Source organism: Anabrus simplex, chromosome 4, assembly GCF_040414725.1.
Source record: "Anabrus simplex isolate iqAnaSimp1 chromosome 4, ASM4041472v1, whole genome shotgun sequence".
Taxonomy (NCBI): Eukaryota; Metazoa; Arthropoda; class Insecta; order Orthoptera; family Tettigoniidae; genus Anabrus; species Anabrus simplex.
Window position 1 is genome coordinate 351,333,858 of NC_090268.1, and position 26,758 is coordinate 351,360,615.

General features: G+C 42.3%; 1 protein-coding gene across 1 annotated transcript in view; it reads left to right on the forward strand.

Annotated features, from left to right (window-relative positions):
- Positions 1-10,818: 10,818 nt before the first annotated feature.
- Positions 10,819-26,758, forward strand: part of slow (slowdown) — a 665,232-nt gene continuing 649,292 nt past the window's right edge. Inside the window, exon 1 of the mRNA XM_067146546.2 lies at positions 10,819-11,745. Coding sequence (XP_067002647.2) covers positions 11,462-11,745 — 284 coding nt within the window. The 5' untranslated portion in view covers positions 10,819-11,461. The remainder of the gene's footprint in view (positions 11,746-26,758) is intronic.

The window sequence follows — 26,758 nt, forward strand, 5'->3', positions numbered from 1 at the left end:
TCACTCATAACCTCCGGTCAACTACAACCATATGATAGTTTTAATTCATATGTAAGATTTGTTTAATTCACTTATTTAATCACTCCAAGTAACTCACTAATACCTTTATCTATTGAAATTTCAAAAGTCGGCCTAAGTATTAAATCAATTTACTTTCATCTTCAATTATAGCATGAAAAACAACAACCTTGCTATTGAATTCCAAATTCATCCAAATACATCTCACTTACTTGAATTCTTATTACATCTCATTATCATTTGCCGACATTAATGTAATCAACTTGTTCCTTTTATTAATATATCTCGGTTTTTATTATATTTGATTATTACCATATTTAAAAGAAATAATATAGTCGACCATTATTACATCAATCACTTTCATTAGAGTGACCTTTGACATCCGAAAAAAAATTATAAATACATTCCTCTATACATGAACTCTTTCCTTCGTATCGACTTTTCCTTCTATCCATGAATCATTGAAAAATATAATGTTCTTTCTGAATATAAATTATTGAACTTGATACTAAATCATTAAATCATTACACAATCAAAATTATTAAATTATTAGATTGTTAAAATCTCTTTAAATAAATTAAATCTGTTAAAAATATTAAACTTATTGCATTTATTAAATCATTATTTTATATCGGCTTCCTCCTCTCATCTATATACACCTAACACGGAACGCAACCCGGATCGACAATTACCCCTAATACAAATAAAATTAAGTTACCGTTCTGATTTATCAATTTAAAAAATTATTTCACATACGCATAATCAGCTTTTACACTAATGCATAAAATAAATATGAACTTGTTGCGAAGGGACCTACACTATCTTAAATTTCCTCCAAAGAACCTTAATCTACACTGACTCTATGAAAATAGGGCTAAACCTTTTTGTCTCAAACACAATAACCACTTGAAATGAATTCACAAAATCAAACACAAAGTTTGCAACCACAAATCAAAATTTGCGCTGTCAAATACACAGAAAATGTAAGTCACGTATGCAACAAATACATCAGTCATAATTCATAATTGCCGGGAAAATTATGTTCATTGACTTGGTCGGGAATCGAAGTTCCGACCACCTGGATCGCAACATTACAGTGGCATATAATTCCCTATCCCACAATGGAATATCGCGAATAATATTATTAAATCTTTAAACCTTCCTTCCACTTCCTAGGCCTTTCCTAACCCATCGTCGCCATAAGACCTATCTGTGTCGCTGCGACGTAAAGCAAATAGCAAAAAAAAAAAAAAATAAGGTACAACTCCAACACATGCCTGGCGTGAAAATGGGAAACCACGGACAGCCGTATTCAATGCTGGCGGCGGTGGGATTCGAACCCACTCTCTCACGAATGCAAGCTCAAAGCTGCGCGACCCTAACCACATGGCCAATTCACTCGATAGATTGATAGATTGATAGAAAGATACTGCAGATGCTGTGGATCTAAGACAAGAAAGGTTTAAATTTACACTTGCACTGAATGCATACGATGTAACTACATGCAACCTTCGCATGCAGCTATGCATGTATAACATTTGAATAAATTCCCAGGTCCGCTATGGAATCGCGCCCGGCTGGCGACACGGTTAATTTATAATTGTGCACAATCAACATGGGTCACGTTTAATATCTATTTAATCCAATTAATTATCCTATCAATGTAAATGGAAAACAAATATTTAATAGAATTAACCCCATTTGAATCTACGTTGCTGAAGCGTATTTGAATTTAAAACTAACCAGGCAAGTTCGTTTTACACAGGAGACTGCGAGTGAAACCACATAGTTCTGATATCATTGATGAACGTTTAGTTACAGAGAAGGCGATGTCGCCTACGAGATATTGACATTTATTACACCTAGGTATCCAAATTTTTTACTAGCTGCTTTACATTGCGCTCACCAGATGGATTTTCAGTGATGGGAAATGGAAAATGTGTAAAAAGTATTGGGTGATTAAGTCTCCACCAAGGTGATTGTTCACCTTTTTATTTTTACTTAAGTTGTCTCCCGTTTACTAGCAGTATTGTATGTAAATTCAGATAGACAGAATTTTTTTTTACAATTTGGTTTACATCACACAAAGACAGACCTTATGGTGACGATGGGATAGGAAAGGGTTAGAGGTAGGAAGGACACGTCAAATCTTCAAATCCAAGTGCATCTCCAACAATACTACTTGACTATCTTCCGAAATTACATCGTGACGTGGAATGATTCACTATTCGTACGAAGTTATACACGTAAATCATTCAGTGTGTGCTTAGTGTTCGGTCGAAAAGAGTATACATTTACATAAAATCAAAATGTTTCGCTTAGAATGCAAGAGGAATTAATCTGTTTGGCGGAAATGATTGTTGTTTAAAAATTAAAATACATACTTGCATTTCAGCACGAACAGATTGATTAACTTTATTTTAAGGGATTGCTTCGAGTTCCTACCTCATTAAGGTCAGTATTTTAATGTTTTGGAGACATTTTAAGTTTCATGACGAAGTCAATCCTTCCCCACTGATCTGCATTTAGGGCTATCGTCCACGTCATAGGGAACCAATTAGTTGTTTTGAAAGTTTATTCTTAAATGATCTCTCTCGGTAAATTATTCCAATTATTATTCCTCTTCCAATAAACGAGTATTTGCTAAAATTTGACCTCTTGAATTCCAACCTTATCTTCATTACTAAGACCTTTCTTTCCTACGTTTTATAAAATCACCACTCAAGCTCATTCGTCTACTAATGACATTCCACGCCATTTCCTCACTGACAGCTCGGAGCAGACCGCTTAGTCGAGCATCTCGTCTCCTTACTTCCAAATCTTCCCAGCCGGAAGTTTGCAACATTTTCGTAACACTACTCCTTTGTCAGAAATCACCCGGAACAATTCTTACTAATTTCTTTTGGGTCTATCCCATTTCTCGAATCGAGTAATCCTGATAAATTTCTATTCACTGGAACCATATACAGTACTAATTGGGGTACTGCCAGAGACCTATATACCCTCTCCTTTACATCCTTACTGCAACCCCTAAATACCCTCGTAATCAAATAAAGAGACCTGTAACCTTTATTAAGAAACCTCGTTAATGTTATTACTACAAGGAAGACTTTTCCTTATAGTAAAATGTAGGCTAAGTACTTACAGTGATCCCTATGACGTACATTCACCCCATCAACACAGTAATTAAAACTGAGAAGAGACTTACAACCTGACTTTTCACTCCTTTTACCATCATCATCATCATCATCATCATCTGTTTACCCTCCAGGGTCGGCTTTTCCCTCGGACACAGCGAGGGATCCCACCCCTACCGCCTCAAGGGCAGTGTCCTGGAGCTTCAGACTCTTGGTCGGGGATACAACTGGGGAGAATGACCAGTACCTCGCCCAGGCGGCCTCACCTGCTATGCTGAACAGGGGCCTTGTGGAGGGATGGGAAGATTGGAAGGCATAGACAAGGAAGAGGGAAGGAAGCGGCCGTGGCCTTATGTTAGGTACATCCCGGCATTCGCCTGGAGGAGAAGTGGGAAACCACGGAAAACCACTTCCAGGATGGCTGAGGTGGGAATCGAACCCACCTCTACTCAGTTGACCTCACGAGGCTGAGTGGACCCCGTTCCAGCCCTCATACCACTTTTCAAATTTTCGTGGCAGAGCCGGGAATCGAACCCGGGCCTCTGGGGGTGGCAGCTAATCACACTAACCACTACACCACAGAGGCGGACCCATTTACCATCATACCATTGTCTATTTGCCCATTTCACGACACTGTCGAGATCATTTTTTAGTCGCTCATTATCCTGTAACATATTTATTACTCTATAGTATAACATCATCCGCGTCCGGCTCTACAGAAAAGTGGTTAGCGGGCCGGTCTTTAGTTCAGAGGGTCCCGGGTTCGATTCGCGGCCGGGTCGGAGATTTTAACCTTAAATGGTTAACTCGCTTGGCTCGGGGAGTGGGTGTTTTTGCTGTTTCCAACATCCCTGCAACTCACAAACCACACATAACAGTATCCTCCACCACAATAACACGCAGTTACGCACACATGGCAGATGCCGCCCACCCTCATCGAAGGGTCTGCCTTACAAGGGCTGCACTCGGCTAGAAATAGCCACACGAAATTATTATACTCGTACATCATCCGCAGTTCGCCTCTGTGGTGTAGTGGTTAGCGTGATTAGCTGCCACTCCCGGAGGTCCGGGTTCGATTCCCGGCTCTGCCACGAAAATTTTAAAAGTGGTACGAGGGCTGGAACGGGGTCCACTCAGCCTCGGGAGGTCAACTGAGTAGAGGTGGGTTCGATTCCCACCTCAGCCATCCTGGAAGTGGTTTTCCGTGGTTTCCCACTTCTCCTCCAGGCGAATGCCGGGATGGTACCTAACTTCAGGCCACGGCCGCTTCCTTCCCTCTTCCTTGTCTATCCCTTCCAACCTTCCCATCCCTCCACAAGGCCCCTGTTCAGCATAGCAGGTGAGGCCGCCTGGGCGAGGTACTGGTCATTCTCCCCAGTTGTATCCCCGACCAAGAGTCTGAAGCTCCAGAACACTGCCCTTGAGGCGGTAGAGGTGGGATCCCTCGCTGAGTCCGAGGGAAAAGCCGAACCTGGAGGGTAAACAGATGATGATGATGATGATGATGATGATGATGACATCATCCGCAAATACCCTTATATATGATTCTAGTTCTTTACTCGTACCATTTATATATACAGTACTGTATATAAGAGAACACAGTGGCTCAGTAACACTGCAATGCAGTGACAATAGAGTGTCAGATAATACTTCACCTACTCTGATTCTCCGAGTTTTATTTTCTAGAAATTTAGCCGCCCATTCAAACACTCTCTAACTGAAGTTACCAGTAGTATAACCACTTAATAATAATAATAATAATAATAATAATAATAATAATAATAATAATAATAATAATAATAAAATAATTGTTCCGAGGTATCTGTGGAACAGCAGAGGTGAAAGAAGGTGCGGGCTGGAATGGGTCTAACTACAAGTCTGAAAGATGAATTTAAAATGTAAATAAAGGTTATATTTTCAACAGACAACAAAGTTTAACAATTTTTCACAAGGTGAAATAACAAAAATATCAGGTACAATGTAATTTTACAAATTCTGGGCTACGAGCCCCCAAGTCTGAGCTCTCAGCTCATAACCACAAATTACCAAAGGGCAGAAAACCCTTAATTACATGGAGCATTAGCTCCAAGCAATCAAAAATGTCACGCCTCCCCGAGGCACCTTTCAAAAATACCATAAAGAGCTGACCCGCTCTCGATTTTTCAAACCTTTTTAAGAGGCCATAACCTGACTTTACACTAACTGCCGTCAAGGCACATTTATAATGGCACAGGGGTACCTCGTACCCAATCTACTGGGCCTTCTCAGGAAGGAAAACAAAACGTGTTAAATAAATGGCCCAAAATACAAAATTGAATGGAGGCGAGTACTTGCACTCCTACACTAAAGTTGTTTAAAACCTATGTGGCGCTAGACTGATAATACAGGGGCTAATCCCAAGCTATGGAGGTGACTAGTGTTAGTCACCTCAAATTCAAAATGAAGAGGAGATCGAGAGGGTAAAGCACTCTCTATCCCCGCTTTACAGTTAAAGAGATTGTAGTTTTTACATAGAGTAAAAAGGGATTTACATTTTAAAGAGATTGGTTACATATTAAAGGTTTAGAACCCTCCCCGAGAGTTAAACTGCTGAGCTAGCAAGAAATACAGATGTTAAAAGGCCATTACCTTGTTGAAGAACTGCTGCCTGAAGAGCGAGGCGCTTCCCGCCCCCTGCTACATATCCACACACTAAGCTAGATGTTACTGAAGTGGCCCGGAGGCAAGAAAATCAGCAGTTTTTATACCCTCGTGGAAAATTCAAGACCTTTCAGGAATGAGTAGACACACCCACTCAATTTTTATTGGTTGACAAAGAGTTACACATGGAAATTCGAAGAAAAAAGCTATGATTGGAGGAAAATTAATTACAGAAATTACTGATTGGCTATATTCAAAACAGGTGGAAGGAAAGGATTAATATTGCCAACCTACAAACCACAGAACAAAGTTTAGTAAAGACAAAACATGAATACAGCATTTCTCCAAGAAGGTTCATTCCTTTACACCAGAGTTCGTTATCATAGTTTTTGGTAGAGACATCTGTTAGAGAATGTCCACACTTCTTGATCAATGAAAAACAAAAGCAAATCAAAAACACACAGTGACATCTTCTGATAACCAGTAGAGTTAGTTCAGTTGTCGAAGTTCTGGGTTTCTCCAGTAGAGAAGTTTCAATTGGCGCAAGATTTGAACTTGCGTCGTAGAGGTGTACCGCCCGGTACAATAATAATGTTAGCTTTACATTGTACCAACTACTTTTACTGTATTTGGTGACGCCGAGGTGCCGGACTTTAGTCCCGCAAGAGTTCTTCTACGTGCCGGTAAATCTACCGAAATTAGGCTGACGTATTTGAGCACCTTCAAATACCAACAGATTGAGCCAGGATCAAACCTGCCAAGCTGGGGTCGGAAGGCCAGTGTATCAACCGTCTGAGCCACTCTGCCCGGCCTAACAACTTTTTTAACCAGTAATTTTTTGCGAATTATGTTCGTAAGACTACATTATTGAGAGTTATATGTCTGCGTATGGGAAGGAAAGTGTGGTTACGATGACGTTTTTATAAACAGGAAACATACGCTGTCATTTTTTGACCTGGGGTGGCGATTTAATGTCTCTGGAATGTAACATAATGGTTCCTAACTGTAGTTCAGATTTGAAAAACATTTAAACAAAACAATACATTTAAAAGTATTTCAAAGCATCATTACCAAAAAACACACAAATTATAATGACTAAAATCTTATATTTTGTAATTTCGAGAAGAGGTCAAGGCTAATTAGGAAAAGAATTTAATAGATGAAGCTATGAGTATTAAATCTATTCGGTGGTGGGGTCATGTGAGGCGAAAAGAGTAGGAAAGTTTATCTTGGAGGATAAGGAACTCAGTCATCGAGGGCAGGAAAAGCTGAAAGAGATGTTAGTGACGATGATTAGAGCATGTTTTGGGCCGTGACAGCTGAGTGAAATACTCTCTGGTTACTCACCGACGCTTAAAGGGTGGTTGTCCAGTAGTACTTGCTCATAAAACAATAATCACTACAACTACAATGACTGAGGCAGTCACGTTTCGAATTCCATTCGGTGCATGTTGTTATTTTCAGAATGAAATATTACCCCCATCTCCTTCGGATTACACATACATTTGGAGGACGATTTCATATGTCACAGAAAACTACAAAATTGTTCATTTGTTCACTTTGTTTCTTTAATTAATTATTTTCTTTCTTTCTTTCTTTCTTTCTTTCTTTCTTTCTTTCTTTCTTTCTTTCTTTCTTTCTTTCTTTCTTTCTTTCTTTTTTACGTACTTGGTTGATTTCAAGTTAAGGCTTGTAGAAGTAAAAGCTGGGAAATATGATTATAGGGGTTCCCCTACATGAGTCTGACATTGTTTACGCTTGTGCCAGACTTCTTAGTTTCATACTTCTCAACCAACCTTCCTTTGTAAAAGCTTGTTCTCTTCCGAGCTCGACGGTATTCGGTTTGCAAGGCCTCGGGGACCTTTCATTTTCATGCCGTCAGTGGCCCTTCTCTTCCTTTTGTCGATATTTTCACCCATCGAAGTGTCGGAACTCTTCCATTATTGGTGTTAAGAGTGAATCGCTGTCCAATTGTACTTCCCTTTTAAATAATAATCATCACCGCCAGCGTGAAGGCTGATGAGGTAAGGGTTAGTGCTCAGTAATGATATTCGGATCACGACTAGTGCACTTGGGTGTTACATTACGTACTACTCATTGGCCAGTCGTGCTGCAATAGCAATCACTAGCTCAGTGAGGAAAGTAATGGGAAACAAACTCATTCCTCATTATGCCTTGTATGTCTAATTATAGCACAACCATCAGCATTTTTCGGTTTCCCTATAAGTGAACTCCTTAAGCAGAGCAATTTTAGGATCCGGGCTGAAGATTTAACAAGCAAATGTAATATTTGTAAATAATGTCTATATTCGAACTTGTAACAAAATGTTATAAATAAATACTCTAGAAGATGTTGCTAACAAAGTAGCAATTAGGCTCCAATACATTCGTAATGGAAGATAGAAAATTAGCAAAACAGTGTTTCACTTCAATCAGTGTTTGGCATGAACTTTTATCAATTTTAGGAAGTGTTACATGTGGCTAATGCATTATTATCTTCTTTTTTCTCCATGGAATCCGAATAGAAAGGAAAAACAATGTTAGAGAAGTTCAAAGCGCCAATGATTTATACATTACTGTTTAAATGTTGTACGTAAACATTTCTTAGCAGAGAAACTAGGGAACTCCATACTACGTAAAATTAAGCAATTCCCTCAAATGTGCCGCAAACTAAAAGAAATCACAAATAACTTCCGGCCTGAATGCATTTCCGGAAAGACTGCCTAAAATCGCTTGTTCCAGAGTGCCGGAGACCGGTTTTCTTACAGTATATAAAGCATCTAATATAATATAACACTGGGTTAGTACTTTAGTTTCACCTAGAAGTACTAGGGGTGTCTTATCCCCCAGTAGTTTTTTTTACAGATTGTAAGTCATAATATTATGTATTTTAACAATTGTTATGAATGGCATTTCTTTGTTATCGATAACATTATTTTCATATATTTTTAAAACATCATTTCTGACTGCAGCGGAAATTTGCTTTGAGTTACAAAATATTATAAATATAACAGACAGTGAAATAGGATTTCTTCAAGTTTCGTGCTATATTCTATGTTACTCTTTCTGACGAATTGTGAGTCTTGAATAGCTCTATCAAACTAAAAAAATCGCAAAAACTTCCGCCGTAAATGCATTTTCGGAAAAACTGCCTAAAATCGCTTGTTTCATTACTTGTTTTCTTTTTTATTCAAAGCCTAGCCAAATGAACTTATTTACATAGTTCTTTCTGTAATTGCTTCCATGGTTCAGTACCCTCATGCATTTTATGATTTTTTTAAAAATGTCCACACCGAATATAGTTATAAGGGTTTAAGTGAAACTCTGCATTGACTCACATTAGCGCTCATAGTGGTGCTTAAGTGAAACAATGCATTGACTCACATTAGCGCTCGTAGTAGTGCTTAAGTGAAACTCTGCATTGACTCACATTAGAGCTCATAGCGGTGCTTAAGTGAAACAATGCATTGACTCACATTAGAGCTCATAGTGGTGCTTAAGTGAAACAATGCATTGACTCACATTAGAGCTCATAGTGGTGCTTGAGTGAAACAATGCTTTGACTCACATTAGCGTTCATAGTGGTGCTTAAGTGAAACAACGCATTGACTCACATTAGCGCTCATAGTGGTGCTTAAGTGAAACTCTGCATTGACTCACATTAGAGCTCATAGTGGTGCTTAAGTGAAACTCTGCATTGACTCACATTAGAGCTCATAGTGGTGCTTAAGTGAAACTCTGCATTGACTCACATTAGAGCTCATAGTGGTGCTTAAGTGAAACTCTGCATTGACTCACATTAGAGCTCATAGTGGTGCTTAAGTGAAACTCTGCATTGACTCACATTAGAGCTCATAGTGGTGCTTAAGTGAAACAATGCATTGACTCACATTAGAGCTCATAGTGGTGCTTAAGTGAAACAATGCATTGACTCACATTAGAGCTCATAGTGGTGCTTAAGTGAAACTCTGCATTGACTCACATTAGCGCTCATACTGGTGCTTAAGTGAAACTCTGTATTGACTCACATTAGCGCTCGTAGTGGTGCTTAAGTGAAACTCTGCATTGACTCACATTAGAGCTCATAGTGGTGCTTAAGTGAAACAATGCATTGACTCACATTAGAGTTCATAGTGGTGCTTAAGTGAAACAATGCATTGACTCACATTAGCGCTCATAGTGGTGCTTAAGTGAAACAATGCATTGACTCACATTAGAGTTCATAGTGGTGCTTAAGTGAAACAATGCATTGACTCACATTAGAGCTCATAGTGGTGCTTAAGTGAAACAATGCATTAAATCACATTAGAGCTCATAGTGGTGCTAAAGTGAAACAATGCTTTGACTCACATTAGCGCTCGTAGTAGTAGAAAAAGGCAAACGGCTAACATAATCAACCGGATAACAATGATTAAGGAAAGGATTGTAATTTTTAGGAATAAATAAAGAAAATTTTCTCATACTTTATTTTATTTTATGTACCTAAATTTCGTAGCTCATATCCCTAGATTTTTTCAACATTGAGTTGCTTGCCTGTGGATTTTTTCTTTGTGAAAGAACTCTCTGTTAGTGTAATAACGTGAGTTACACAGGACATCAAAGACATTAATGAACCGAAGAATATTCTTTTGTGACTTCTGTTCTTTAATTGTACTATTTTCAATCGTCATGTAATTTCAGAAAATATTAAAAAAGTCATTCGGGTTTTATGAACATAGGTTGACAACCAAAGTATCATAAAGTCTCGTCATGTTCACCCCTGGTTAAGAAAAAAATCATGTGCATATGATCAAATGATCATCCAAGAGTTACGTTCCTCGGTCCGCGCTTAGACACCATCCGTGTCTTACCGATAGTGAACACCGGGAGGAATGTTATGAAATGGTCTTTGAGATATTTACTTCCTTTCTATCGGTTCGGCTTGTCTTCCTTTTTATTTTTATTATGAGCAGGTCCGGCATCCCATTCACACGCGCACAGTGTGTAGGCAAGGAGGCAGGCAGCTAATGATCGTGTGTGAGATGGGCTGGAGGCTGCTGCTGCTGCTGAAGAACAAGTTTATGTGTAAGATGTTGTGTTGCTTCCAGCGAGGAAGGCTATAGTGGTGCCATCACGTGGAGAGCTCTTCAAGTCTTGGTAAAATCAAGTTCTCCAAGTGCTAGCGAGCCAGGCAGCCAGACATGAGCCGGCCCGGGTGCGTATACATGTGACGTGCTTGATTCCACTCGCAGGCTAACCTCTCGAGTCCCTGCGTGCTCATCGCAGCGCATCGTCTTACCTTTGCCAATGACACCTGTCTCCGGAATGTATTCAATTGTCGCGCCTTAATACACAGTTGAACTGAGTGGCGTTTATGAACGTTGTGTGCATATATATTATGTTTGTGCCATTTTAGGAACGCATTTCTGATTCCGTTTTCTTGTAAACAAAACTCAAGACATTTTATTGAAAAAACAGCATTTTTTGGAAATCACTGTCTTAAGCGAGCTAAATAACAAATTTTTACTTCAGACTAGAAATTTTTAAAAATTTCAATTTAAAATTGAATAGAAAACATTTTTTAGTGATAGCTTGACACTATTTATTTTTAAAAACTGAACATTTCTGACTGCAACGGAAGTTTGATTTGAGTTACAAAAATATAGAGATATAACAGATAGTGAAATATGATTTCTTTACGTTTCGTTACATATTCTATGTTGCTCTTTCTGGCGACTGTTTCTTGCCGGCAACATCATCAGCATGAGCACCAGCATCTTCGCCATCATCAACAACATCAAGAACAGCAGCAGCAGCAGCAGCAGCAGCAACAATACGGTTACAGGATCCGGGCGTATTCTTCTTCCAGCGCTTCCGCAAGTCACCTGGCAGGCGTTGTTGGTACTACCGTCACGAGGATATCCAGCGACATCGCGCGAAATTTGGAACCTTATACGAAACACCGTGCAGGGTGAGTCCATCTGTTATTAATTTTCATAATCCTATATACATTTTTTTCCGAAGAATGATTCATAAGCCTGCAAAATAATATGTTTATAACTCCGGCGAAAGGTTTAACAGGTGATCTTACCTAACTTAGGTGTGCTGAGTTCAGATATGCTTTCCATTTTCCCGTATTACGTTAGGATTTTGCACAACAGCTTTATTATTTATTTTACTGTCACGATTTTGATCACATTTCAATCAATTTTGAGACTCCTTAAAGATTTGCAAGAAAATGATTTAATGGGTGACCGTAAATGACTTGCCAGCAAAAATAAACTTTATTCTCAGGTCTTAAGTATTAAAGGTGATTGTAGGAATAACACTGGGGTTGTATTTTATTTTCACCTAGAGATGCTAGGGGTGTCTAATCCTTATAGTAGTCTTTTTTCTTCAGATAGTGAGTCATAATATTATGTATTCTAACAATTGTTACGACTGGCATTTTTTGCAATCTATAAAATTGTTTTTATATTCCCGTAAATTTTCATAATATAAGAATTTTAGGATTTCTCTTTTTTATTGATATCTTGGTAAACGGTACGTGATCATTTGTTTTTTAACTGAATTCTTTCTTTTTTTCTTTCTTCTTTCTTAATCTGCTTACACTCCAGGCTTGGTTTTTCCCTCGGACTCAGCGAGGTATCCCACCTCTACCACCTCAAGGGCAGTGTACTGGAGCGTGAGACATTGGGTAGGGAGATACAAATGGGGAGGATGACCAGTACCTCGCCCAGGCGGCCTCACATGCTATGCTGAACAGGGGCCTTGCGGGAGGATGGGAAGTTTAGAAGGGATAGACAAGGAAGAGGAAAGGAAGCGATCGTGGCTTTAAGTTAGGTACCATCCCGGCATTTGCCTGGAGGAGAAGTGGGAAACCACGGAGAACCACTTCCAGGATGGCTGAGGTGGGAATCGAACCCACCTCTACTCAGTTGACCTCCCGAGGCTGAGTGGACCCCGTTCCAGCCGTCGTACCTCTTTTCAAAATTTCGTGGCAGATCCGGGAATCGAACACGGGCCTCCGGGGGTGGCAGCTATTCACACTGACCACTACACCACAGAGGCGGCGTGACTGAATTCTACTCACTAATATTAGCGTTGTTCAGTAATTTTCATGCCGTAAAAAAGTTCGAAGCATGATGAAATGAATTCGAATTTCTTTAAATATCTAATTACATAAAATCTGCACTTGTTATGGCAAACCGGTTGGTGTTTTCGAAATCAAGACATCGTTTTCCATATGAACCACCTGTTTTTACCAAAACCAGGAAATTGTTACAGGCTAAACTAAACTAAACCCCACGCCACTTAACGCCCTTGAAAAGGCCTTGGCCTGCCCAGCGACCGCTGCTCATCCCGAAGGTCTGCAGATTTCGAGGAGTCGTGTGGTAAGCACGACGCATCCTCTCGGCAGTTATTCTGGGTTTTCGAGACAGGGGCCACCATCCCACCATCAGATAGCTCCTCCATTTTAATCAAGTAGGTTGAGTGGACCTCGAACCAGCCCTCAGGTCGAGAGAAAAGTCCCTGACCTGGCCCGGAATCGAACCCGGGGCCGCCGGGTGAGAGGCATGCACGCTGTCCCTACACCACGGGGTGTTTCAGGCTAGTGTTATGTATTGTTGAACAACTTCAACTTCCTGATTTTACCAGCTACCAAAACTTCACAAAAATAATGTAAAGATTAGGTGTAAATATGTTTATATAATTCGAATTAGAAAGCTAGCAGTCTAATTTTAGTTTTTGTAGTAATTCATTGCCAACCTAGTGATGTAGCTGTAACGTCCCTCTCCCCCTTACCTAAAGGAACCAGGTTCAATCTCTAACTCACTGCACTATTATAATCTTGATCTAAGATTCGCTCAGCCTCGAGAGGTTAAGTGAGAAGCTATCGTGATTTTGAGAGACAGTAAGTCCGGTCAGTGAATGGAACAAACGAATACGGCTGACGAAGCCATCATGATAACACCCCAGTCTCCTCAAGTCGGTCATTTAATAATAATAATAATAATAATAATAATAATAATAATAATAATAATAATAATAATAATAACATAGGTTGACAACCAAAGTATCATAAAGTCTCGTCATGTTCACCCCTGGTTAAGAAAAAATCATGTGCATATGATCAAATGATCATCCAAGAGTTACGTTTCTTATTATTATTATTATTATTATTATTATTATTATTATTATTATTATTATTATTATTATTATTATTATTATTTGTTCGATGTCTCTTCAATTACTAAGGCGTCGGAAATTCTTTGTTACGCTAGATGACAGTGATATGGGATTGAATCCCTAATATTCGTGCAGACCATTTAACTGGGCAGTAGTTTACTTGACAGTTCAAGGAACTTTCATAGCGTTCTTGATCACGTGTTTAGTTTTCAGATAAGTTGCTAGTCATTTTAAGATTATTATGGAGTATGTTATTTGGCTTTAGAGATAGGCTCTTTAAATTCCCTGTGGCTCGCAAATGGCAGCTATTATAACGTCTTTTATTATGTTCGTCATTAAGATAAACTGCTTCCAGAACTTCGTAAAGAGAGCTGCTCAAGACTACCTGCTCGTAACTTCTTTCCAATTATTTCTATCTCCCTTATATGTCACGTACACTTACAGAAGGAAACAGTCGTAATTCATTCTTCCCTTTGATTTTTGTGATGTTCAGACTTGATGGTACCGAGCTCGATAGCTGCAGTCGCTTAAGTGTGGCCAGTATCCAGTATTCGCGAGATAGTAGGTTCGAACCCAACTGTCGGCAACTCTGAAGATGGATTTCCGTGGTTTCCCATTTTTATACCAGGCAAATGCTGGAGCTAACCTTAATTAAGGCCACGGTCTCTCCCTTCCCATTCCTAGCCCTTCCTGTCCCATCGTCCCATTAAGACCTACCTGTGTCGGTGCGACGTAGAGCAACTTGAAAGCCCTGATGGCTGGATCTCTTGCATAGCCTCATCATTTTGTTCCGAAAAGAACTAACGTATATCTACCTTGTGTTATCACTTGATAACACGTTATGAACTTCTTTGTGAACGGGGGGTTGCCTAATCGAGGCGGTAAAGGCGTGAGCGGAAAGACATCGGATTCCCTGTGAGGAAGGTGAAAAATTTAGAAACGAGATTTCCACTATTGGAAACACACCTGGCACTGAGGGTCACTCATCTCGCAAATAAAATGAGTACCAGGTTAATTCTTGGTGCGGAAGGTGACCAGGCGCAGAACTAACCAGTCTATCCTACCTGGTCCCGAGGTTTTGACAGTGAAGACTTTACCTTCCACACCTCATAGCTTGTGCGGAGGCGCCTTGGCTTTGCTTGCTTCTTTGTAAATGTCACAAAAATTCTTTAGGCGTTCATCTGCAAATTAAAACAAAAGCAAGTCGGTTTGAGTAGCTCAGACAGTAGACCGCTGGCCTTCTAGGTTCAAGTTGGCGGGTTAGATCCTGGCTTAGTCCGATGGTATTTGGAGGTGCACAAATGCGTCAGCCTCATGCTGGTAGATTGATTGGCACGAATAGAACTCCTGAGGCATAAATTATGGCATTTCGGCGTCTTCGAAACCCGTAAAATTAGTGGGACGTAAAAACAATAACATGATTATTAAGCAACAGCAAGTCATCATCATCATCATCATCTGTTTACCCTCCAGGTTCGGTTTTTCCCTCGGACTTAGCGAAGGATCCCACCTCTACCGCCTCAAGGGCAGTGTCCTGGAGCTTCAGACTCTTGGTCGGGGGATACAACTGGGGAGTATGACCAGTACCTCGCCTAGGCGGCCTCACCTGCTATGCTGAACAGGGGCCTTGTGGAGGGATGGGAAGATTGGAAGGGATAGGCAAGGAAGAGGGAAGGAAGCGGCCGTGGCCTTAAGTTAGGTACCATCCCGGCATTCGCCTGGAGGAGAAGTGGGTAACCACGGAAAACCACTTCCAGGATGGCTGAGGTGGGAATCGAACCCACCTCCCGAGGCTGAGTGGACCCCGTTCCAGCCCTCGTACCACTTTTCAAATTTCGTGGCAGAGCCGGGAATCGAACCCGGGCCTCCGGGGGTGGCAGCTAATCACGCTAACCACTACACCACAGAGGCGGACAGCAACAGCAAGTACGCTTATAAATTATTAAGTCTGTTAACATTGTGATAATTGCCACGGGACCTTGAGTATTTGAACGCTGACTATCCAACTGTGGAGCCAGATGTTTACGATCTTTTTGTTTGTGTTATCAGTCCATAGCGGGTTAGATGCAGCTTTCCATTCCACCCTATCCTGCGTTAATCTCTTAATTTATGCGTAATTACTAACTCGTACATTTATTCCAATCTGTTTGTCTTGTCTACCTCTACCATTCTTACAGCCTTACACTTCCTTCATAAAACAATTGAACTAGGCATTTTTTTGATGTGTTCTATAATTCTATTCCTTCTTCTCTTCAAATATATTCCAATCGATCTTCTCTCACCAACTCGATTCAGTATCTTTCCATTCCTAATTCCATCTACCCATTTCACTTTCAGCATTCTTTTGTAACACCACATTTCAAAAGCTTCTATTCTCTTTCTCTCTGAGCTATTTATAGACCATGTTTCGCTTCCATACAATACCACGCTCCAGACGAAAGTCTTCAAAAGCGTCTTTCTAATTCCTATGTTAATGTTCGAAGAGAGCAGATTTCCTTTCTTAGGAAAGGCGTGCCGGACTGAGTGGCTCAGATGATTAAGGCGCTGGGCTTCTAAACCCAACTTGGCAGGTTCGATCCTGGCTCAGTCCGGTGGTATTTGAAGGTGCTCAAATACGACAGCCTCGTGTCGGTAGATTTACTGGCACGTAAAAGAACTCCTGTGGGACTAAATTCCGGCACCTCGGCGTCTCCGAAGACCTTAAAAAGTAGTAAGTGGGACGTAAAACAAATAACATTATTATTATTATCAGGAAAGGCGTTCCTTGATTGTGCTAGTCCACAGTTGATGTCTTCCTTACTTCTGCTATCGTTAGTTATTTTCCTACCCACGTAACAATATTCATCGACTTCCTTAGGAGAAATATTTCATGCCGTGCGGATAGGAGCGCGCAGCTGTGAGCGCGCAGCTGTGAGCTCGCATCCGGGAGATAGCGGATTCGAACCCCACTGTTGGCAGCCCTAAAGATGGTTTTCCGTGGTTTCCCATTTTCACACCAGGCAAATGCTGGGGCTGTACCTTAATTAAGGCCACGGCCGCTTCCTTCCCATTCCTAGGCCTTTCCTCTCCCATCGTCGCCATAAGACCTATCTGTGTCGATGCGACGTAAAGCAGCTAGCAAAAAAAAAATCGTATTTAAGTATAAATATTTGGATGTGACAAATGTGTGAAGTGAATAATATAGCCTACACCACCTGAAATGACGTAGGTTCGAATCCCAAATGTCAAGAAATATAGAAATGAGGTTTGTACTTCTGGAGAAATCCTTGATCCTGGCTAAAAGAAAAATTATACAAAATTATAAATAATAATAATAATAATAATAATAATAATAATAATAATAATAATAATAATAATAATAATAATAATGGCGTGATGTCTCCAAAGAGGCTACACACCCCCCTCTCAGGCGCAGGTCTCCCGAGTTGTCGCCGTATAAGCGACGTGCACGTCTATGAGTATGGGACACTACCAAAGACGAATTCTAATGATAAAGACAGCACAAACATCCCGAACCACAGGAATTAACTGATGAAACTTAAAATACACGACCTGGTTGGAAATCGAATTGGACAAAATGCCAGCACGCTTATCATTTCGCCATCCAGCTGGACAGTACCTTGTTAATTCGCGGGGTCTAAGACGGCCAGGCTTGTGTCAACTACTTTATCTAATTTAGAGACGTGGTTATGAGAAGTGGAAGCATTGCTCATCCATTCCTCTATGGTTCGTAACAGCAGAAGGCTTTGACTTTATTAATCCGCATTATCATGGGCCGTACTAATGAAGAGAGGAATGGTTTTGTGTAAATATCAATCATCAGTCTGTAGCCCGGCTCCATGGCTAAATAGTTAGCGTGTTGGCCTTTGATCACAGGGGTCCCGGGTTCGATTGGAGGCAGGGTCGAGAATTTGAACCATAATTGGTTAATTCCGCTGGCTGGGGGTGGGCTGGGAGTATGTGTCGACTTCATCATCATTTCATCCTCATCACGGCGCGCAGGTCGTCTACGGGAATCAAATCGAAAGACCTGCATCTGGCACTAAAAGCCATGCGCCATCTCATCAGTCTGTAACCTAAAAGTGAATTAACACTGAAATTGGACCTCGTCACCTTGAAACGGGCACACATATACTCGTACGTATACTCGCACATCATCTTGAGACACGCATGACTTATGAAGGCAACAGTGAAGACATTGAAATGTCGAACCGATTGGAGCAGATGTAGGTAGTAACAGCTACGAATAGCTAAAGATAAAACACGCTTAAGAAATTAGATCCATACACTTATATTATATTGTGTGTTTGTCCTAATGAAGTCTACATTACTTTGATTGTCTGTAGTCAATGGAGACTATGATTGAGCGAGGCCATCCCCATGATATACATATCCCATTCTCTTACCTTGATGCACTGGGTTTGAATCCTAGCTTATTCAAGAATTTCAATCCTGATCTGAGCACTTTAAGGCATCTCCTATGTGTAGGCTCCTCAGCCTAGGGGTACTCGGCTCGATTACCAGCTCTGCCAAGAAGTCATCACAATTACTACGTGATGTGCTATATGGGCCACAGGTTCGTTGTTCTACCTAGAGTGAACTTGCATTCGGAAGCCCTGAAGATGGTGTTTCATGGTTTCCCGTGTTCATAGGAGAAAATGACGGGGCTGTACCTTAATTAAGGGCACGGTCGGTTTTTCCCCAGTCTTAGCCCTTTCCTACCCCATTGTCGCCAGAAGACCTGTGTGACGTAAATCCTATAAGACAATAATAATGCAAAGACACCGGAAATATGACCTTGTAGGACTGGAACAACTACCAACCTTTGACAGTATCCTTCCATAGCTCAATGGTCCGCATCTTGGCCCTTGGTCCTTTCAGCCCCAGGTTTGATTTCCGGCTAGGTCGAGATATTTTAATTTTCAAAATGGTTTTTCTTACACGGGAAATGCCTCGCCAGAGGGTCTGCCTTACAAGGCCTGCCCTAGGCAAGAAATAACCACCCGAATTAATTATTATTTATGTAAAGTCTTTCTTTTCTTCTTTCTTTCTTGCTCCGTTTACCGTCCAGGGTTGGTTTTTTTCCTTCGGACTAACCGAGGGATCCCACCCCTACCTCCGCAAGGGCAGTGTCCTAGAGTGTGAGACTTTGGGTCCGGGGATACAACAGGAGAAGAGGACAAGTAGCTCTCCCAGGCGGCCTCTCCTGCTATACTGAACAGGGGGCCTTATGAGGGGGTGGGGGTGGGAAGTTTGGAATTGATAGACAAGGAAGAGGAAAGAAAGGGGCTATGGCCTTAAGTTAGGTACCATCCAGGCATTTGCCTGGAGGGGAAGTGGGAAACCACGAAAAACCACTTCGAGGATGGCTGAGGTGGGAATCGAACCCCCTTCTACCCATTTGACCTCCCGAGGCTCACTGTAGCCCGTTCTAGCCCTCGTACCACTTCTCAAATTTCGTGGCTGAGCATACAGAGGAGGCAGCTAATCACACTAACTACTTCACCACAGAAGCGGACATTTATGTAAAATAATGCTCATATTTGAAGGGGGAGGAGGTTGTCGGTGGTATGTCGAGCACAATATAATTTCCTTAAATTTGCAACTCTACTGGAAGTACATTCCCGCAGAGAGGGCCTGAAATTCTGCTCTAGCTGGAGATACCTACTACGCTACTGACGTTCAGGTTTCGATAAGGCACAATCAACTGGGTTGATAGTAGCCGAGTGGTGTTGTCACTCGATGCTCACTAAGGCGGCCGTGGTTCGAACCCCCAACAAATGCATGTGGAACTTTTGAAAGGAAACGTCACGTCCCTGTGGTTCAAAATCCACGTAAAACTGGAGGACATATGAACAGTCACTTTAAACTACAAGCTTGCATTTACTTTGAAAAAAAACTTTTATTAAAACAGTTGAATAACACTTTCACAATACAAAAGAACCTATGTCATCGAAAATATAAGAGAATTATTACTTTTCACCATGGGAACTGAATTTCAGTTTACAATGCTAAGTATGGTTTCTAATCTACATAGGTGGTCTCATTCTAGAGTTTCTAGATCAAATCCTTTCTTGGATGTCAATAGAAAAATCAAATATATTGTCAGTTGAATTGTTATTTGTTTAAATTTCAGAATTGACTCCGTCGCATTTGAAATTCAATAATGGCAATTTAAAGTCTTGATTTATCTTTCAGTTTATCTCCTAAGATAAACGTTGAAATTTTAGTGATCTTCAAACATTTAATGATCTGACCTTCATGAGGTGGGATTCAGTATTGCAACTACAAATGTATTGACATGAGAGGATCAGACTGGCCTGGTGTACGAAAGAGAAGCAAGTGTAACAGGATCCGCGTGTATAAACTGCGTCTCATCGTAATGTTATCATTTCATCCTACGCACTATTGACGGCGGACCACCTTGTCCCAACCGCCCTGTCTCTCAGCCATTCCACAGTGTTCTGTACCGTTACGTTCTACCTGGTCGAGCTGGAATGGATTAAATTGGCTTAATCCTATCGATTTCGTTCAGGTGAGAATTGGTGATAAAGTAAGTTCTTCGTTCAAAGTAGTTACAGGGGTCAGACAAGGCTTAAGTTGTTCACAGTTTACACGGATCATTTTGTGAAAGGTATAAAAAGGCAAGAAGGGATTCAATTGGATGAAAATTTTGTTAGTGATTTGGCTTATGCCGTTGACTTGGCCTTCATGGCAGACTGTGCTCAAAACCAGCTCGATAGCTGCAGTCGCTTAAGTGCGACCAGTATCCAGTAATCGGGAGATAGTGGGTTCGAGCCCCACTGTCGGTAGCCCTGAAGATGGTTTTCCGTGGTTTCCCATTTTCACACCAGGCAAATGCCGTGGCTGTACCTTAATTAAGGCCACGGCTGCTTCCTTCCACTTCCTAGGGCTTTCCTATCCCACGTCGCCAAAGACCCATCTGTGTCGTGCGACGTAAAATACATAGCAAAAAAAAAAAAAAAAAAACAACAGTCCGAAGCCCGAAATACGTGCTGAGAGTATGGGAATTATCATTTCCAAGACTAAAACAGTGCAGTAGGGAAAATATATGTGAAGACTCCATGTACCATAGACAATACGAAATTAGAACAGCTGGATGATTTCAGATATCTACTTAGGATGTGTACAGTAGTATAATGAGTGAAAATGAATCACGTATATCAAAGCTAATATAATGTCCTGGCAGTTGCGATCAACGGTAATGTATAAGAATGAAGTGAGCTCTCGGATGAAATTGTCCTTACATCGGTCTGCCTCCAGACCGACTCAACTGTAAGGGAGTGTAAAGCTGGATAAACTCAGGGCAAGATTTTTTAATATTTTTTTTATTTTTACAATCTGCTTTACGTCACACCAACACAGATAGGTCTTATGGCGACGATGGGATAAGAAAGGGCTACGAATGGGAAGGAAGCGACCGTGGCCTTAATTACGATACAGCCCCAGCATTTGCCTGGTGTGAAAAATGGTAAACCACCGAAAATAACCTTTAGGGCTACCGACAGTGGGGTTCGAACCCACTATCTCCTGGACGTACGTTCACAGCTGCGCGCCCCTAACCACACGGCTATAAGGTACTGTGTGGAGAATAGGTCTGATAATCCCTTCCGATTTGGTGACTGTACCGCCGCGCGCGTGTGTTTGAGAGAGAGGGACAGAGAGAGAGAAGGGGATTTTTTGGAGAGGGACTGTAGGATTAAGAAGGAAGTACGCGGCCGGTATTCTATGTTAGGTTCTATGACACCTTTCCCCTGGAAATGAACTGGCGAAATCCGGAAAGTCCGCCTCTGTGGTGTAGTAGTTGGTGTGGTTAGCTGACACCCCCGAAGACCCGGGTTCGATTCCCGGCTCTGCCACGAAATTTGAAAAGTGGTATGAGGGTTGGAACGGGGTCCATTCAGCCTCTTGAGATCAACTGAGTATAGGGGGTTTCGATTCTTTCCTCAGCCATCCTAGAAGTGGTTTTCCGTGGTTTCCCACTTCTCCTCCAGGCAAATGCCGGGATGATACCTAACTTAAGGCCACGGCTGCTTCCTACTCTCTTCCTTCTCTATCCCTTCCAATTTTCCCATCTCTCCCATAAGGCCTCTGTTCAGCATAGCAGGTGAGGCCACCTGGGCAAGGTATCGGTCATTCTCCCCAGTTGTATCCCTGACGCAATCTCTTACGCTCCAGGACACCGCCCTTGAGGTGGTAGAAGTGGGATCCCTCGCTGAGTCCGAGGGAAAAGCCAACCCTGGAGGGTAAAGTGATTGATTAAAGAAATCCGGGAAACCGCTTCTAGACTGACCGAAATGGCAAAGCCATGAATCGAACCCAGTCCATCTGACTGGGAAGGGAAAATGTTGATTAAAATTACAATAGCCGGGAATGAACTATGCGGCTGCCTATCTATTCCTGACTACCACAACATCTGGTACCTGACTGTGTAATTCTAACCTTGAAATAATTTACAGTATTACTGGGATTAATCACCATTGCCCAGGTTCATATCTACCTCTGCTACATCTGTAACTGATTCCTTCGAACAGCGTATCTCTCATTTAATTCACGCATACACAACGCAGAAACAAAATCATCGCTGTGCCGTGTAGGTAATAATTTTTTGGTGTGGTCTGAATGAACCTCATAGTCATGTACACCTCTGGAAGTGGAAATCCCGTTTTATATTTTTTTCGAATTCCTGACAAGGAACAGTACCCACGACCTTCCGGGCGAAGGGAACACGCCTATGCCACCTTAGCCAGGCAGCCTATAACTCACACGTACAAACTATCATCAAGTGTGTCCCATCCCTGACGGGTAAATTTAAAATTGCGGAAAACTCTCCTCACAATCCCTCATCACATTAGTTTGAATTGCGTGTAATTCTGGTGGAGAATTGCCCCAGGGGCTCTGAACTTTGGAGCGTGGTTAGCTGAGTCCTTGCATTGCTTCCACTTACTTGTGTCAGGCTCCTCACTTTCATCTATCCTATCCGACCTCTCTTGCTCAACTATTGTTCTTCTCCGACCCCGACGCTATTAGGTTTGCGAGGGCTATGGAGTCTTTCATTTTCACGCCTTTCGTGGCCCTTGTCTTTATTTGACCAATATCTTCATTTTTCGAAGTGGCGGATCCCTTCCACTTTTCCCTCTGATTAGTGCTATATAGAGGATGGTTGCCTAGTTGTACTTCCCCTTAAAACAATAATCACCACCACCACCACCACTCTGGTGGAGAATAGTGTTTTGTGTGTTGTGTGGGTTGCAGGATTGTTGAGGACAGCACAAACATGAGTCTTCGTGCAAGGGAATTACAGCCGGGAATCGAACCCGAGGACCAATACGCTGACCACGCAGCCAAGGAACTAGACTTACATTTAAGTTCATAATCTTCTATTGCCTTTAACAGCTCCTGTATACAGCAAGTTATATCTTCTCTGTGTAACACAATACATCAAGATGCAGTTTTACGTTTTAAATAATCCCGCCTGGCAAATGTCTTTCATTTAAGCCCATTAAGGAGCAGTAGCTCTTACAGTTTTTTCATTGTGAAGATTAAATCAATGTCCAACATCCTAATTAATTAATAGATGTACTAATTACATGAAGAAAATACGTACAGAGCTATCTGACTGTCTGTGATTGATGGCAGCTATGTTTGTTAGAGAGAGTACGCGTAGCACAACATTCGGCCAGTTTGGACAGCAAGTGCTTCTTCATAGCCACAGTGCATACATTGTGCACATCCAGATCAGTAGAGAAGAAGGTCAAAACTGACATCAGTATCTTGCACTCTACGATAGTTTAGAAGTGGTTCAGTACTCGACTATGACAGTTTTAGATGGCTAATCTCACTGCGAATTTCTTTCTTTCTTTCTTTCTTTCTTTCTTTCTTTCTTTCTTTCTTTCTTTCTTTCTTAAACTGTGTACCCTTCAGGGTTGGCATTTCCCTCGGACTCAGCGAGTGATCCCATATCTACAACCTCAAGGGCAGTGTCCTGGAGCTTCAGACCCTGAGTCGGGGGATACAACTGGGGAGGATGACCAGTGCCTCGCCCAGGCGGCCTCGCCTGCTATGCTGAACAGGGGCTTTGCGGGGGAATGGGAAGATTGGAAGGGATAGACAAAGACGAGGGAAGGAAGCGGCCGTGGCCTTAACTTAGGTACTGTCCCGGCATTTGCCTGGAGGAGAAGTGGGAAACCACGGAAAACCACTTCCAGGATTGCTGAGGTGGGAATCGAATCCACCTCTACTCAGTTGACCTCCCGAGGCTGAGTGGATCCCGTTCCAGCTCTCATAACACTTTTCAAATTTCGTGGCAGAGCCGGGAATCGAACCCAGGCCTCCGGGGGTGGCAGCCAATCACACTAACCACTATACCACAGAGGCGGACTCACTGCGAATTTACAAGAGGATCATGGTGACCTACTTAGGTTTTCCAGATAATGAAATATATTAGTTTGCAATACTTTTTTCTTTTCTTGTTTTACAGTTTGCTTAACGTTGTGTCGACACCGATAGGTCTTATGGCGACAATGGAACAAGAAAAGGCTAGGAGTGGGAAGGAAGCGACCATGACCTTGATTAAGGCACAGCCCACCACTTGTCTGGTGTGAAATTTTAAGGTCTGCGGGCAGTGGGAAATTATTTGGAACTCATAGATGTGACTTTCTCCTGAAATTATTGTTACGAATAAAACACGGTTTTATAGATCTAATTGAATGCAGGATGAACCAATTTGTACACACAGCACACGCACACAATTATATTTTTGAGGATGAATGACAACAGTTCTCTAACTAGTGGCTATTTACAAAATCTCTGTCCTCCTAACACCAGGTAGTTGGCTCACTGGTGTTACCAGAGACGGATGATAATCCTGATTGGCAGGCCTCATTTTTACTTGGCTTCGCACTCTCTGTTGCTTCACACAACAGTTGTAAACAGATAGGTTCGAACACCCAATCTGTTAACAATCGCGACGCACGACGACTGTTCCTTGGCTTGACTACAGATAAGTCCGGTAACTCACTCTCACAATCAGCACAGTCACTTCAGTTAATTCACACTGAATGTGCCTGCTCCACCCAATGAACTACTCACAACTAAACAGCGGTCACATAACAGTAACAACTCAACGGTGCTAACCGCACTTCATTGGGGACACGACTACAACACAATAGCGCACGACACTGTTCGACGGAACAGACCTCGCCAAGTGGACATACTCTCCGCCGTCGCAACTTCCAATTTCTGCTCGGCCGGGCAGCCTTCATCTCTACCTGCCACCTAGCCGCCGCCAATCAGCATACAGGTTGACACCTCGCTGGCTGTTGACCTTCCCACGACCATGGCCTATTGTATCGACCCCGGAGTGGATCCAGCCATCTCCGAAGAAGATATCATCGATGACCTTCTCGCTGCTGACTTCCCGGTACATAAAGCCTACAGGCTGACGGATGGCCGCACCTCTACACCCTCTACGCAGATTCTAGTGCATCTCAGCGGAGAGGATGCCCTCCACCACCTCTTCGCCTCCGGCGCGATGATCCATTGTAAGAACTACGCAGTGGTGCCAACCCCTCCGTACATTCAGCACCGCAGCAGCCGCCGCCCAGACATAATCGACCCAGTCATCTTCACCGTCCCCTCCAGCAGTGTATAGCTGTGTCCTACGTGGAATCCCACCTGAAATCTCCGACAGGGACGTTCTACAAGAACTCCGTGCAGCGGGCGTTCCCGTTCTACGTGCTATTCGGATTCGGAACGCCCATGGCCCAAAATTTATGGTGCGGCTCCAACTGCCTACATATGACGCCGTCCACCAGCTCATCACCACCGGTGCCAGTGTCCACGGCCAAGATTATCGAGTGGAACCCTCTCATTTCCCACCCTCACCCCGTCCCCAACCCTACGATCATACGTCTCGCCGTCCCCGGCCAGCCCCTCCTCTTGTTTACCCATCTCCACCAGTGTGTCCAACCCTTCCTTCAACTGGTTTCATCCCTCCACCCCTCCCAACGTTTGAACTCCTTCGTCCTCTCATAGCTTCCCTCAGTCATATGACAGCTACCCTCCATCTCCTTACCTTGCACCTTTACCCCGGCACTTCCTTCTGAACATCTCTCCATTTGCACTCCACATTTCCCTCAAACTCTTCCGCAAATCATCTATTGTCTCGCATGCACTTCTAAATTAAATAAAGCGTTTGTTCAATCCTTAGACATAGGCATAATTCCTCTCCCATCTCCTTCACATCCTTTACCCGCCTCCTTATTCCATCACATCTCCCCAACCCGCCCGCATCTCTTGGCCAGAGAGGGCGTTACCCTCTGTGTGACCCGCCCCACCCCTTCAGGGTGGGGAATGAAAGCATTTGATAGATAGAACCTGCATTTCAATACTCCTATCAATGATGACAGTTAAGTCATTGTTTTGTAAATTTTAATTTGATCACGCTGAAATTTTCTAATAGAAGGAAGGACTTTATATCTGCTTCAACTCTTCTCACACCGGCTGTACCACACGCAGAATCCATGTGGGTACACACATAGTACTCCGTACTCCATGGCAGCACACACATAGTACTCCGCTCCGTACTCCATGGCAGTACACACACAGTACTCCACTCCACACTGCAACAACACTCCAAAATGACGATACTCTTACACTGACTCCGGTCGGAAATCCACCACACAAACTCCAACGACAGCCTGCACTACTGTTGTCCAACTTCTCTACACTTGACACTCTGTCCGCGGCGAGCCTGTTTTATATCCCTGGTA